Source organism: Tachypleus tridentatus, chromosome 7, assembly GCF_004210375.1.
Source record: "Tachypleus tridentatus isolate NWPU-2018 chromosome 7, ASM421037v1, whole genome shotgun sequence".
NCBI lineage: Eukaryota > Metazoa > Arthropoda > Merostomata > Xiphosura > Limulidae > Tachypleus > Tachypleus tridentatus.
The window spans coordinates 61,226,543-61,242,962 of record NC_134831.1 but is presented as its reverse complement, the minus strand read 5'-3'; the positions used below and the strand labels follow the sequence as shown (position 1 = coordinate 61,242,962).

The window sequence follows — 16,420 nt, the reverse complement described above, 5'->3', positions numbered from 1 at the left end:
TTCAATCAGGTTTTTACCTGGTATGGTCTGATGGTTAGGGTACTTGCAATCTGAGGTTCATAGGTTGAAGATCCCATTACTGAAAATGTTCTCCTTTTCAGCCATGGGGTCATATAAGGTAATGTTCAATCTCACTATTTTGGTTAAAGAGTAGCCTTTCAGTTGCCACTTGGTGGAGTTCAATTAACTTATTTTACTGACCATTGGAGAACAACAGCAGAAAGTAACAAGAGTATAAATTTTGATAAAATTCCTTGAAGAATGAAGCTTTTGGTAATGGCTAAAACACAGGAGTAGGAAAATGATTTCATTTTTAATTGTATGAGACTTTCTTTAAGAAACTGATTTCAGGGGTTAAAATGGACTGCTTTCAGCAAATGTTTATTGTTTATGCTATTCTAGAAGCAGGGATTTCATTGATTGGTACCTTTCTGAACCTTGGTTAAACAAGGTGTTAACAAATAAATAGGTCTTATACAATGTTATTTTACAGTTGACAGTTAGGACAAAATGAATGGCTTGCTTTCAGATGTGCTATAAAACAGTTTTGAATGTACAAATCAACAAGTAATATGTAAACTACAATCAATATGGAGTCATGATGCAATGGTTTGTATCAAAATTACATTTTTATATTATTTGGCATTTTGTTGGTATGATGCGATCACATTGAAAATTGATAACTTTTGGAAAGGGTAAGTAACAGTGCTTTCTGACACAAAATATTCATACACTCAAATTGTAAATATTTGTTCAGGTTGGGGGTTTATCTTTTTCAAGATGGGGACATCATTTGTACTTAAAGCATTGGAAACAAAAGAACCTGCATCAACTTTGGGAACCAGGACTATAAACAAAGAGTCCTGCAACAAGTCATACCCAGTACTTGGTAAGCAGAGTATGGTGTCTTGTATCAGGTGAGGTTACAAGAATGCAAAGGTCATTGGCAAACATTATCTGCATGTTCTAGGCAACAGCTTGTAGCATGATCAAGAAGAATTTCCATCTGGAAATGAATTTAGTTGGGTTCACCAAAATAAGGCTTTTATCCATACTTCACCTTCAACTGTTGCAAATCACATACAGCTGAAGATTGAAAAGGGCATTGATGTTTCTCTATGAAAAAAAAATAACAGCCAAGTTACCAGATTAAACATTGATTTCTGTGCAGTTGTAGTTTTGAAATGGGTACTGGGAAATCATCATTCTTGTACAGTAGACAGACTATGGAAATCCTGTAGAAATGGAGTGCTGTGCTTTTGCAGTGGAAACTGTGCTGCAGGACTATTGTTAGGATACATTGTTGTCAGGTAAAGCATGACTGAAAATTACCACATAGACTTTAACAATTTGTTTAGACTTGAAAACTTTTTAAATATAACTTATGCAACTCTCTGTACTTTATGTCACAGAACTATGAAACAAATAAGTATTTTAGAACTTATGAGATAATACCAAAATGATGATAAATATATTCTTTCAGTGTAAATGGTAAACTGTCATACACTATCAAATTTCAAAATGTGAATAAAATAAGTTATCAAAAAGCTTGAATTTTCGAAAATGTGCATGTCAGTTTGTTTCAGCTATTTATCATAAATTATATATTGAAGTAATGGCATACTGTGTAAATTGTATGATTATAGGACTGAGGGATTAGTTAATCCCAGTTTCCTAATAAAAACACATTTACATGGTTTTAAAGCCTTGGATTATAACTTATCTATTTCATTTATTTGTTGTTGTTATTACAGCTGTTACAGCTTTCATTGATCTTTTCTGCATAAATTACATACAATTTAAAATGTAATTTGATGTAAACATTATTTACATCAAAGTTAAGTGCCTGGTATTAATTTCATTATGGCATTTTTGGATATATATATATATATATATTTTTTGTTCTGAGAAATGAATTGATTTTCATTATGTATAAGATTTGTGTATTTTTCAAATGTTTCATTATCCTTTTCTATTTTTGATGTATAATATTGTTCATATATAAAAACAATATGAAAACTATATGACATTTCGAATGTCATATAGGTTTTACGTATGCAATATTTTCAATTCATATGGCTTTATATATCTAATTTTTTGTTCTGTTTTGATGGTTTTTTTTCTTATTTTCAAAAATTGAGGATTTTTTCATAACTTTTGATAGAATTAAAAATTTCTTGATTTTACTTACTTTTCTGATTTATTCTGTGTTTTAAATGTTATTCATTTATGTATTCTAATTCATCCTTTGTGATCTCATCCACATTGTATTTGATTCTTTTGGTTGCATGTATACAACTAGATCTTTGTGTTACTTAAGTGGACTCGAGATATTTTTAATCTTTTTATCCTGTGGTGCAAAGTGCGTAAGATAAGTATATGGTTTAGTCTTAATTATTATAGATTCTTTTTCTGCCTGAAATGAAATAGAAGTATGCTGTTCTTTTTGTACAGTTAGTAAAGAAAAAAAATGTAAATACAGTCATTTGATTTTGTTTGCAGGTCACAAAAAATATTTTTTTTACTGTTTGAATTTCATAATATTGCAATTTGATTGTTTATTCATGTTTGATATATATATATATATATATATGTATATATTTATACTTTATGTGTAGCTGCCACTGATGTAAAATATCATGATTTATATAAAAAATCCTGCATTTTATATATAAAAAAAAGTAATTCAAATGCTGTGATACAATGATTAGTGCTTTAAACATAAAATTAGAATGTCTCAGAGGGTTTATTCATTTTTCTTTTCAGCCAAGAAGTCTCACCTCTGATGTTCAGCATCCTAAAAGCCACAACAAGTCACAAAAGGTAAAGCATTATAAAATTATTTGCAGGTATATGTGTATGTCCTAAGTTTAACTACCATTTAAATACTGCACCATTTTATGACTACAACTTATTATTATTTTAAGTAATTATGCATTGTTAAAGTATGTTAAGGTATCTATGCTGTATTAAAAAGGAATATTGAAAAGACCCAGCCATACAATAATGATTTTCTTTTTGTGGATAATAGTATCTTGGTGGATTTTGTCTTTTAACTGTAAAAATAACGTATATTTACATGTTATAAAATAACATAAAATATAAAAATAACATATTTTTATATATGTATTTTGTGTGTGCATTAAACACTGAAACATGCAAATACTTTGTGACAAATAACATAAAATGTGTAAGTTTTCTTTAAGTTGACAGTCAGTGTTTTTCTTTCAGTTCCTTCAGGGAGTGCTTCACTAAAAAGCAAACCATATCTGATAATGCAAAGCTTCAAAATGGTTATAAGGTCATTTATTTCTAGTATTAAAGTCTGTTATACACCAGTATGCACTAAAGAAATTAAATAATACCATCAGTGCTTGCAGAAAGTTATGTCACACATGTATGAATTGTTGTTAATTGAAAATTAGATAATACTTATCCTTTTTATTCTTTGTGGATTATTCTTAAATAGAATTCTAAAACACAGGTGGGGTTTGTCTTCTTTTATAGTGGTTTCCATCTGAGGTCTACAGTTTCATGAACTGCTTTGTCAACAATAATTTTTAAAGTACTTTTAAATTAAATTGTAAAACAATATACCTAAGTAGCTAAATTTTTATATTTTCTTATGGAACATATCAAATATCCCTGTGGACTGGTGGTTAGAAACCACTTTTTGCATTATACAATTCTTCTGTGTGATATTAATCATTGGTAAGCATATATTTTGTAGGAATGTCTGAAAAAATAATTCTTCTTTGATGAGATTAAAATTATATTTATTTTATGATATTGGTACATAAAGTTTATCAGGTGAATAAGTATACAGAATATCAGTTGGAAAAGTACAAGTGTTGATTTGTATGTTGTAAGTCAGTATTGTTTACTGGCAAGAGGAAAAGAAAGAAAGCTCTTACTTTTAGAAAACATAGAAATGGTTTCTCATATATGTTCTAAAGCTACATATAATATTCATAAATATCTAAATGTTATTTAAGAATAAGAATCTTCTACCAATCAACAGATTTTTCATGAGTCACTATAATAAGTCTTAGTAGAAAGTTTGGGGAGTGTGGAATGATAACATGCTCAAAATTAAAACATGCTTGAAGTTGAATTTCTCTGATCAAGTGCCACAACATTTCATACCCTCACAACAATAACATATTTTTAACATTTTAATATCTTGCATATAACTTCTACAATTTTTGATCAGTCAGAAATTAGTTCATATCCTTTCCTGGTCTTATAGACTGGTTTATCTATAGTACAGATATTTTGTGAGAAATATTCATTGCAAGTTTGCACATAAGTTGAATTTATAAATGGAATTAATTTTAAAAGTGAAATAGGTTATCTAGCAACATTTGAAGGAAGAGCTAGAGAATTTCATGGTGTGGTTGAAAACAATTCAGATGGGACTCGTTAGAAAAAGATCTAAAAGTTGTGTTTAATGTTTAGACTACAAACAGTGAAATCAGAATTGGGATAATTCACTTAAAAATGGTTGATTTACCAGGAAAATCTTTATGTACAATTAGAGTTGAGTAATTTAATCAGTTAATTGACTATGTACAAGCAACAATTACATCAATTACTGTCTCTTAAACTAAACAATTAATATCACAAAAATAATCAACTAATTGAAATTAGTATTTCTAATTATTATTGCTTTCAGTTACTCCAACAGTCAGTTAATCAGAAGTAAAAATTAAATCGTTTGTTACAAATATAATTAACTAGTGAAAATCAATATTTCTGATTAGTTACTATGTTGAATTGTTGCAACTATCTATGTAATAGAAATACAGAATTATAGTTGTTAACTCCTACTGCTATTGAATTAGTTCCACTATATTTTTTTTCAAATTAATTACTATTTGATGTTGTGTCAGTAGTTCAAAATGTTTGATTTTAGCTATTTTCATATCAGTAACAACCTAGAAATAAAGATATAGCCTTTGAAATAAGTGGATTATAACCATAATGAGTTAATCATTTATAGAATATATTAACATTACTTTAAATGTATGGCTTGTTTAGGTTATCACACCATAATTGAAAAATGAAACATTACTACAGTGTTGTGTGAAGTTAGATATTGCTCTTCTTTGCTTGAAACTTCATTATGGTGTCACTTTAAGTGTTTGTTCATTTACTAATGAAACAGCCTTAAAAACAGCTATAACAAAAGTTTGTATATAACTGGATATAACAAGAATTAGATTGTCATGTGATAGTAAGAAAAATATGTAGCTTTAAGAGTATCATTGATAAAGGTGACAGATGAATGAATAAATCTTTTATAATTTTTAAATATTAGACAATGCAGTTGCATTGCATGTTTTCATATATAAAGTAAAAAATATATTTTAGAATTGATATTATTTCATTTTTTGACATTTATTTAATGTAATTTATGAAGGAAAATGAATCTATTTTAAGTTCTGCACAGCTTCAGAGTTTTACCTGTATACAAAACAACCAACTGTCAAATTATCTTAGAATTTTGTTGCCCATCCTTTCAAAAAGTAACTATTTTTATAAAGAACCAATCATCCCTTGAAAACATTATTCATTGCTTGATTTTCATGCGTTTCCATTAGTCTTTGTACAGGTCTTGTTTGAAATTTCATCATGATACCTCATCACATGCTTTGGTCACTTATTAATGACACATAACATTGAAATTGGCTACATGGAAAATTTAAACACTATTGGATAGAGCAGATTATATGCTACTTAAATCAATAGACACTGAAGAAAGTAGTGTGAGAAGTGAAGAATGGTTTTCTGGGGAAGTGATCAAAACAAATCTTCTGCAGAGGGATATCTAATCTTTGGGGAAGTTTAGAAGCGTCAGGAATAAACTACAGATCTTGGAACTTATATGTAAGTTCTTCAGATGTTTTCCTGTTTCTGAAAATGTTTTCATGTTATGTGCTTCAGAAGATACAAAAACGTTCTTCCATGATAAGATACTTAAGCAACAAGTATGGTGGGTAACAGCAAAATATTTCAGTGGCTTAAATGTTTATTTATTAAGCTTTTTTATTGGATTCAAACAATGTGTACAAATAATATAACTTATTATTTATTCAAAATAAACCATATTTAGAAGATATAAGTTGATCTTTGACCAAGATGTTGTCAGCAAATATCATGATACCTAGCTTGACAAAGGTAGTGTTATTTTGATAGTTTGGATTCTAAATCACCAATAAATCTCTGTCAGTTTTTGCTGTGTTTTTGTATGATATATGGTTGGGTGACTACTGCAATTGGTAAAATAAGTCTCAAAATAAATACATTAATGAATGGTAATGTATAGGGCAGGGGTTTCCATCTTAAGAGTGCCTGAGGGCCACAACTATATTCATCATTCTAGTAGCAGGCAGCATTATATTTTTGTCAAATTAGGGCTTGTTGGTGTATTAGGTAATGCAAAATAAAGAGTAAATAGAGCCATGGTAGGGTGAATTTATATCCTTTTAACATGGTAAAATGAATTATGATTGGGAAAGGAGTTAATCTGAATATGACTTACTTTACATTACATGATATTTGGTCGGGCATATTTGTGAAAAAAGATGTATTTCATTGTGAAAATAAAAGGAAAATGTAATTTAAACATGTTCAATTATGTAATAAATAAATTTAATGAAAAAATGCTGTGTATAAAAGAAATTAAAATAGCAAACATATCTATGATATTTAATGTAGTAAGGACATAAAATTTTAGATGTCAACTTTGAGGTTGCTCAGTAGCACTGACCAAAATGGGTATATCAGCATGAAGTTCTGTCATTGATAGTCTCAGGAGATGAAGCAAAGAAGAATCCATGAGGTGACTTCTGTCATGGTTCTTAATAAATTTCATTGTGGAGAACACACTTTTACATATGTATGTGCTACCAAACATTGATGTCATTTTCTGTCCAAAAGCGTGCAGATTTGAAAATCGATTTTTTTGAAATCTGGTCCTTTTTCTTGTCTGGTTTGCAGAAATGGATCAGCTTGCAAATCACATAATTCAAGTTGAACATCAGCTTGTTGATTTTCTATGTCAACACAAAGAGGATTATTGAACAGCTCTATCCTGCTTTTTAGCATTTTAAATTCTTCAAATCTTGCATTAAACTCATCTATGATATCTTCAGTATTTACACAAAATTTTGAAAAAGCAAGTGGCTCGTTATCTTTGAACTGTTCTGTTAATTGCTGTCAACTTGGAAAGTAGGCCAAGTCATTGTTTTTTAAACAAACATTGAAGTTGAAAATTCTTGACTTATTTCAAAACCCATTTATGCTTTCCATTAAATCTGATACCATCTGGTTCTGACCCTGGAGCTTCAGGTTGAGATTTCTTCAGGCAGGGATTTCTTTCCTTATTCCAAGGAATCATTTAAGACACTTTCCGGCACTGAGCTACCTTACTTGGTTGTAAAGAGCCAAATCCCCATATCCTCCAAAAACTACTTCAGCTGTCGAAGTAAAAGAGCTTTGTTTCCTCCACAATGAAATGTTGAACAAGTTTTTTAATTTTCTCTAAGAAAGGCAACAAAACCTAATTTTTTTTCCAGTTATCGCAGATGCACCATCTGTCACTATTGCTGAGCACTTATTGAAACCTCCGATTTCATCAACTGAATTTTTCACTGCCTTGAAGATATCCTCTTCTTTTGTGATCCCACTAAGAGCACATATGTTCAATAATTCCTCTTTCATTTAAAAATCTTTATGAATAATGTGTACAAGTATTAGCAGCTGATTTTCATCTGCTTGATAAGTACTCTCGTCAAGACAAAGCAAGAAATAAGTACTTTTTCAACCAATCTAACCAGTTAGTTTTCTAATTGTTCTCCCATATCAGTGATCTTTCTTCGTATGGTTTGATTGGAAAGCGGCACTGATTTAAATTTCTCAGTAATTTTTACATCCCCAAATGCCTTTGCCATTTAAAAAGCACATTTATTCACTAAACTGCCATCAATAAAAGATTTCTTTGCTCTTGCAAATTCAAGAGAAATGATGTACGAAACATTCAAAGCAGATATCTAGCTTTCTGACAACTTGCTAAACATACTCGTTTGTTGTTTTAATTTCTTGCTGAAATCCACAATCTGAACTTTTCAAGTTTCTCCTTCATATTTTTTACACTCTTCTTCATGCATTGTTGAATAATGCCTTTTCACAATAAATTCTTTTGGCACTGATATAATTTGCATACAAACCAAACATTGCAACTTGCCGTTATTGTATGTAATTAAATAATCAAGTTCCCAACATTCCTGGTACACTCTATTTTCACTGTCAATCGTACATTTCTTAAAAACTTTGCTCATGTTTATATTTACCAAGAAACTGTACAGTGATAATTTACAACATGTCAACTTCCACAACAGCAAATGGAGAGACTAGCAACAGCTTCCAGCTGGGAAAGTTCACTTTGTCTAGCAGAGGGGAGGGAGTATGTAGCTGATCAAATCTGCTTTGTCCAGCAGGGGGAATGATGGTATGATACACAGAGGTATATGTGATATAATTTAAAAGCTATTACTATCAGGTTATTACTGTAATATTATAGAGGCATGAATAATAAACATACAGGTGCACACAAAATAGATTTTAAAATTTCATTAGTGAATGTCGGTTGGAGCTTTCATGCATTTTAGTCTCGCAAGTCAGAATTTTTCATTTCTTCACTACAAAAATAAACCTTTGCAGGTCACATAAAACCATGCTGAGGAAATCCCTGGTATAGTGTATATACTTATCAATCCATCAAATGTTATCAATTAATTAGTTTATTAATTTATTGATCAGCATATACAACTAATTACTCAGCTCTATGCACAACATACAACAAACATATGAACAGTGCTTGATGGCACTGCTCTGCAATTTTGACACATGGAACAACTAAAAAATACAAAGGACTGTAAGATATGTAAATGAAATCTGGTTAATTTACTGTAAAATTTAAGAATATTGTGTATGACAAATGTATGAAAAAAAAGAAAAGATGGGAGATGTTTTAGAGCTTCTAATTTTAGTTTTTTTTTTGTATTACCAGTTTGTAGCCCTCTATGATTATCAGCCTGAACGGCAAGATGAGTTGAAGTTAAAGAAAGGCTGTGTGATAACTGTTTTGGATCATGAAAACCACCATTGGTGGTATGGTGAACTTGAATCTGGGAAGAAAGGATACTTTCCAGCCAACTATATCACCCATTTAGGTAAATTTTCTTGCTTGAGAAATTAATATAAAAAAGAAAATTGTAATATGCAAAAGAAATGAAAATTTGAGTTTCATCTATAAATAATGCATTTTTTTTAAATGTAGAAGTATGCTAAGCTACTAGTTTGAATGTTACAGACATTTGCTTTGCCACCTTTATATGCTGTCAAAACATGTGACTTAAACAATTATGAAGAGAACTCAACTTTGAAAATAACTATATCCAATAGCTAAAGATGGTAGAATAAAAGAGATCCTTCTTTATCTGTGTCAGTATAATGTAACTAAGTTGTTATAGCAGAAATTTGTGGTTTACTGGTTACCCAGAGTTACTGTAGTGGTGAAAAGGCTTCCGTTGTGAAGTTTACAATACTTAGGAACAAATCAAAGATCTTGAAATTTTTTCAGTAGCTTCTTTTAACATTATTTATGAAAAGGTTTTCATATTAAATTGTCTGTTTGAAAACTACAGGAATTTTCTTTGATAATTACAACAATAGCTACACTTGTTTGGTTTAGTGTGTATGGTGAGCAAGATGTTTGACCTTTTTATACAATATTATTGCTAATTTTATTGTATTCAAAGAATACACAAATAAAAGAACTTTATTTACTGAAAATAAACTATTTTTTTATTAGATATAATATTATTTTGACCAAGGATATTGACAAAAATTGATACCTATCCTGACAGAGGTAATGATGTCAAATTGAAAAATGAGGTCCTAGGTTACTGATGGATCTTTGTCAATTTTTTACTATGATTTTTGTGATTTATATCTGGCAAAATAAAGTATTTAAAGAAATGTGTTAATGAATGCCAAATGAATCAAACCTGACTATATATATGTATAAAATAGAACTTCTATCAATTATAAAAAAAAATTATATTTAAGACAAAATAAAGTACATACAACAGTGTCTCAAGCAAATTTTGAAAATGCCATAGAATATAAAATGATAGAAATATTAAATTAAACTACATTAATTTTCTTGAGCACAAACTAGATGCTATTCAGAAAGTTTATTGTAGGTTATTACTCTGTTTAATTCAGCTGATCGTTTTATCTGTTTCTAAAATTTAAGACTTGCTGAGAAAGCTTATTTTACTAGTAAAGCTATATTTAACAGATGTGGATTCAGAGGACTCTGAAGTGATAGAAGATGACAGTAATGAAAGTGTAAGTATTTATTTTGGTTGATTTGTTTGTTACACAGAATTTTATGAAGATACCTTTTTTAGAGTAAGGAAAATGATTTTGTTTTCCAGCATTACATTTGTACTGTTCATAAAAAGAGGTATAATATTATAACCATTTTGTTATTCTAACACTGCTGTAACTAATTTTACACGTGTAATGTTCATAAGCAACAGTTGTGATACCTGTTATAATAGTCATACTTTTAATGAGATATATATTTGCAATACTAAATGCCAAATGTCATGTCTTAAGTTACTTGAAGCAGGCAAATTGTGAAAAGTATGATTATCCAATTATTTTGCATAGAATGTAGTTTAGTTTCTAAGTATAAATTTGAGAAAAAAATAATAGTGTGATTTCAATTTTCTTTATAATATTTTCTTTACAAACTACATGTATAGCAATCTTTGCCCTGCCTTGTAAATGCATAGAATGATAACAGATTACAATAAAAGTTGTTAACACAGTGTTATTTGAGATATGTTAGCAAAGAATATTTATTTGAGATTCTAGTTGAATATTAAATAAACTACCTTTTTTTGCTAAAAACACTTTTATTTGTTTAATATAACAGCTTATTTTTTATTTGAGCAGTATACAGCAGTTCTTACAGAAAGTGGAAAACTGAACATCGTAGCTGCTTCTGAAAAGGAGAAAAAAACTCTGGAAATACTAAGGCTACAGAGCAGGTATGTCTTATACTTGTCTTTGATTTTCTTTTGAGTTAAAGAGAAGAGATTGTTTAAAAAATATTAGGAAGGAGAAATATCTGTTTTATTGGAAGATTTTATTGCATAAATAAACAAAGACAGATAAATATACATTTGTTAACCAACTGTGGATAAAGTTACAACAACAGAAGATACAAGTTATGCAGACATTGATTAGTTTTACCATTTATTATTATAACTTAAGTGGATCAATTTAAGTTCTGTGAAAATGGTATGTTTTTTTATATAATATTTAATAGTCTTGCTATTTGGTTTCAAAGGAAACTGCAATAAAAAATAATGTGTTAAGTTGACTTTGTAGAATACACTGCTATTAACTTATGATACCAAATCTAAAGAATGGTATTAATATTTTCAAACATCAGTATTACAGAACTAAAGTAACCTAGTTTGCTTGCAGATTTAACTGTTAATTGTTTCTAGTAGTAACTATAGTACTGTTCTTATACTAGGTCTTAAGAATACTTCTTAAGTTACATAGTCACTTGTGTTAGATTCTTATATTGTTAAGCTGTGTGAAAAAACTATATATAATTGCCTTTTACTACAGCCTACAATATTTTAGGTTCTTAGAATAGGGGACATATCGAAACCTAGAGTACTTATAAATAAAGCAGATTTAACCAAATCTATCAGCTTTTGGTAAAAGATATATTTGTTATTATGCTGTACTAAAAATACATTGCTTCTTAAAATAGAAGAAATAGATTTCCAAGGAGAACCAGAGGAACAAGGAAAGAAGAATAACACTACAGTTCTCTAGTCAGCAATCCAAGAAAATGAATAGGATTTCAAAACTTTTTAATAATTTAAACAGTTCCATACTCTACAGAGAAATTAATGCACAAAATACCACTGGTAATAGCTTGTAAATCACTTTATATGAATGTAGAAGAACTTTCTATCTTTGTCAGGTATTTAATTTTTGAGATTAAAGATTATTTTTCTAGCTGATGTATGTTACTTTACAGTGTCAACTGTACTTTTGGTGTGAATTTTGTACATAATATATGAAATGTTTTACAGTTAAATGTAATAATTATTTATTAATAAATACATTATTATAAAGATTAGCTATGGTGTAATTACCATTTTACATAACACTGGAATGAACCATTAAAGTCTTATTAGCATTATATTGATATTTCATGAAGGAGGATTTTATTCTTTGTTTGGTTTTTAATTCTCTGCAAAGCTACACAAGGGCTATCTGCACTAGCAATTTCTAATTTAGCACTGTAAGACTAGAGGGAAGACAGCTAGTCATTACCACCCACTGCTAACTCTTTTACAAATGAATAGTGGGTTGATTGTTACATTATAGTGCCCCCATGGCTGAAAGGGTGAATATGTTTGGTGTGAGTGGGATTCGAACTCATGAACCTCAGATTATGAGTCAAGCACTTTAACCACCTGGCCATGCCAGGCCCAATTTTAATCTTAAGAATATATTTTGTTTTAGTATTAACATTCCCTGTTTATAGAAAATTCATAAGAGGTGTATCTATTTTTATGTGATGCTTAATACAGCTTTGTTGGATTTTTCTCTCTAATTCTTAATTATAGAACCTGAGCAATAGCTTGGGGAATATCTAACTTATTGTAACAAACATACATTTATACTTATATTGTGATCAGCTTTAGAGTGAAGTATCTTTCCAAATAATTATGATTGTGATGTTTTAGCTCATTGATACATGATTAACAACCCAGTACTTAAAATCATCTCCATAATAATACATTTAATCACCCATTTGCATGTAAGAACTTTATACTGTTAATATTTGTTGCTGAATAAATATCACTGTTTATACCTGTTTCCAGTATTTTGGTGATCTGTAAATACCTGTAGTGAAGGTGTTATACCAGTTATGTGACATTACCAAAACAGTATTATGAAATACAAGCTAACATTTCTTCAGGTAAAAGCTATATACCAGTTTGTTGCTTTCTCTGGCTTCAGAATTATGTTGAAACTTTAATCCAGAATTTGTAGATTATTATTGAATATGCTGTGAGGCTTGGACATTGAACTCTGCATAGAATATTCTCACTGGGTATCCAAAACTTATCTTTCTCAGTTCAGTGCTACTATTTGTTTATATGAATACAGTGTGAGTGTTCCCAAGTTCTTCAGAGAGGTTTTAATTCATTACAGTTTAGTATGTATCTGCATTGATAGACACAAGAAATGAACTTAATTTTATACAGGAAATAGTGTTTTCTACCTTATCATTTGGTTTATCTGAGCCATTATGGAAGATTCTTATAGTTTCTAATGCATAGTAAAAGAATGAATAGACTTGTAGTTTCTCAGATAAAAAAGTGAATCTGTAAAGGCAATTATCTTGTTGACTCTACCAAGAGGCTCAGCTTAATTGCAATGACTTTTTGGGTTGGAGGATTGTTTTTGTGGAGGAAGATGTTGCTTGGAATTGATATTAGGTGTGATTTCAGAACTTACTCCTAAATTTCGATCTGTGCAAATGTTTACACACCTGTGGAGAGCAATGAATGATTTTGTTCTCTGTGATTTGTATTTTAACTCCACCACATTTAAAAATCTTAATGTTAGAATATCTTCCCAAAGAAATTACTAACATATTTCTCTAGTGGTGTAATTCTTTTGAATGGTCTGGAATTCATTTTGAACAAAATTAAGTAAATGTTAAACATGTTGCGTGTAGTACTGTAGCTCATTTATGTGGCATCATTCCACTACACCAACATATAAAGTGTGATTAACCCTCTATAAAATAGTGTCCTGCAGATGCAATATTTATAGTAAGTAATAAATTAGTGCTGAAACAAGAGAAAGTTTTTTGTGCAAGCATTCAATACATGAAATTGTTTTTCTTGCAAGATTTGCAGTGATATTTTAAAATAACTTGAGGAAAACTTCCATTCATTTTGTAAATTGTACTAAGGTATAGAAAGGAGAAGGTATATTATCTGTCTTTTATCGACCTTGTTTAAGGATACCAGTTTTTTATAATTTATTTTTTCCGTTATGTAATGAGATATATCACTGAAAGGTATGAGAAAGATTTTGTTGCACATAGTTTCTGCTAAGGAGAAGTTTCAGAGTAGTACAATAATTTTATAACTAGTGACAACTCTGAGTAAATAGGTTACTGTTGTATATATTTCATTCAACTCTTTAAAAGCAACTTTTGGAGGACAGAGACTAGGTTTTGATTTAATGTGAAATAATTCGTGGATTACAACTATTTGTTATGCTTTTGAGAAGTTACATTTTAATTTGATGAATGTTCAAAACCTTTTTGAAGGATTCTACATTAATCTCTTTTGTATAAATTAAGTATTATTGCTTTGAAATTTTTTTATTGATAAAATAAATCTTGATCGTACAGACAGCTAGAAAATATTGTAGTAAGATTTCTATGTTTTACTTTTTAATGCTCTGTATGGCAAATTCTGTCAAGAATTTTCTAAAGTAGATGATAAAAGGTTTTCAGATGTTCTTACTGTGATTTTATATATTCTAATCAAAAGATCTATTATTCTATCTAATTTAGTTTTAGAGGAAGTATATAAAAGTGTAATTCCTAGTTTCTTTGTTTTTCAGTGTTGTGATGTCAAACTAAAAAATGTCAAATTGTTGATGGTTCATACCAGTTTATTTTAAGATCTACACCTTAATGCCCTGTTGCATTTGTACAACACAACATTACTTATGATAAATTCAAGGCTACACCAACTACACAGTAATCTTATTTTTACAATAATTGAGAATCATGGGCTTAGTATGTAGAACAACACTAGATATGACCCACTGGTGGTTAATATGGTCTTACACTAAATTTGGGAGTTTATGGTATGCAGTATGTTGCCTCAAAAATGTGCTCTGCACTTAAGAGGCCATAGATGTGCTATGTCACTGAGTGACAATCAGATACCATTATCTGAATAGAGTTGGTATGTAACAGCCTTTTCTGACACAAAATATTCATAAATCCAATCCAAAAAAAGATGTACTGACATTAGGAATTTAGAATATCCTAGATAAGGAAATTTCTTGCATTAATGGCAGTGAACAACAACAAAGAGGAAGAAGGACCATCCAGGAAGAGATGTGCAACAAGACATACCTCTAATCATCTTTTTGTTAGTAACGGTCAATTAAAACAAAAGCTGTCTACATGTGCCAAACAACAGTATACAACACAATCAAGGATTTCTATCTGGAAAAGTGACAACTCAAGTTACTTCCATTACATATTCACAAAAGGATGACCAACTGTGGAAATTTGTATGAATGGAATCTAGCTGCTAGAAAATGATGGTATATGGTACAATCAATGAAGTTTATATGTATTTTCATAACTGGTACAAGCCTTTTGTCATTTTCTGCCCATCAATAGGAGAAAGAGGAAAAAAAAAGTCCACAAATGATACATGGCATGTTTCAAATCTTTTTGTAAGGGCTTCACAGTCATTGCTGAATACTGTATTAAAGAGAAGTTAAGGATTAGTAGGGTGGATAGAACAGTCAAGGTGTGCTCTCCTTATTATAAGACTAATTGTTTGGACAATTTTTCCACAAAGAAATACTATAAACAAGGCCAAGAATGTAGGGATTTCAGTTATAATCAATCATGGCATATCTGAACCAGCTATAGAATAAAATGGATATTCTACTAACCTATAAGAAGATATTCCAGTAAGATTACTGAATATGGTGCCTGTGGACTTCTTTATGATTGGAATATTGAAATTCAGTGGATAAGTGCTATCCCTGCTTATGGAAAGCAGGTAAGGAGCAGTAGTGTGCTTTGGATATGATAGCCTTTTAGCAGTGATACTTACACTGCAGGCCTATTGTTAAGATATATGTGGTAAGAATCCAAAATCGTATAATAACATCTATATGTGGTATTTCTCTATCAGATATTTAAAGTTACAGAAGTTGAAGGTTATATTACCTACTAGTTAAAGTACCCACCCCCTGAACAGAAGTAATGTAAATTTATGATTAATGAAAGGTTATCTCGAGATATTAAAAGTTGCTTTCCTTATATGTTATTGTGAAAAATGCTCATAAAAACCACAAAATGTATGGACTCGATGAACCAACTTTTGTGAAGTAGTGAGAAAAAAAATGCTCGTGAAAAACTAAAAATGTATACGTACTATTACATGGAAATAATGAACTTCCGTACCAACTTGGGTGAATATCAGTTCACCCTTTAAGTAGTTATAAGGACATACAATAGACAGGACTTGTA

At 29.9% G+C, this 16,420-nt stretch overlaps 1 protein-coding gene across 9 annotated transcripts in view; it reads left to right on the top strand.

Moving 5' to 3' along the window:
- Positions 1–12,244, top strand: part of LOC143255785 (jouberin-like) — a 98,778-nt gene extending 86,534 nt beyond the window's left edge. For 8 of the 9 annotated variants that reach the window (XM_076511985.1, XM_076511987.1, XM_076511984.1 and 5 more), the window contains 5 exons: positions 2,767–2,823; positions 9,074–9,236; positions 10,370–10,419; positions 11,035–11,129; positions 11,870–12,244. In XM_076511985.1, coding sequence (XP_076368100.1) covers positions 2,767–2,823; positions 9,074–9,236; positions 10,370–10,419; positions 11,035–11,129; positions 11,870–11,918 — 414 coding nt within the window. In that variant the 3' untranslated portion in view covers positions 11,919–12,244. Of the gene's footprint in view, positions 1–2,766; positions 2,824–8,402; positions 8,946–9,073; positions 9,237–10,369; positions 10,420–11,034; positions 11,130–11,869 lie in introns of those variants that run through there. The other variant, XM_076511990.1, reaches the window with a different exon arrangement.
- The last annotated feature ends 4,176 nt before the right edge of the window (positions 12,245–16,420 follow it).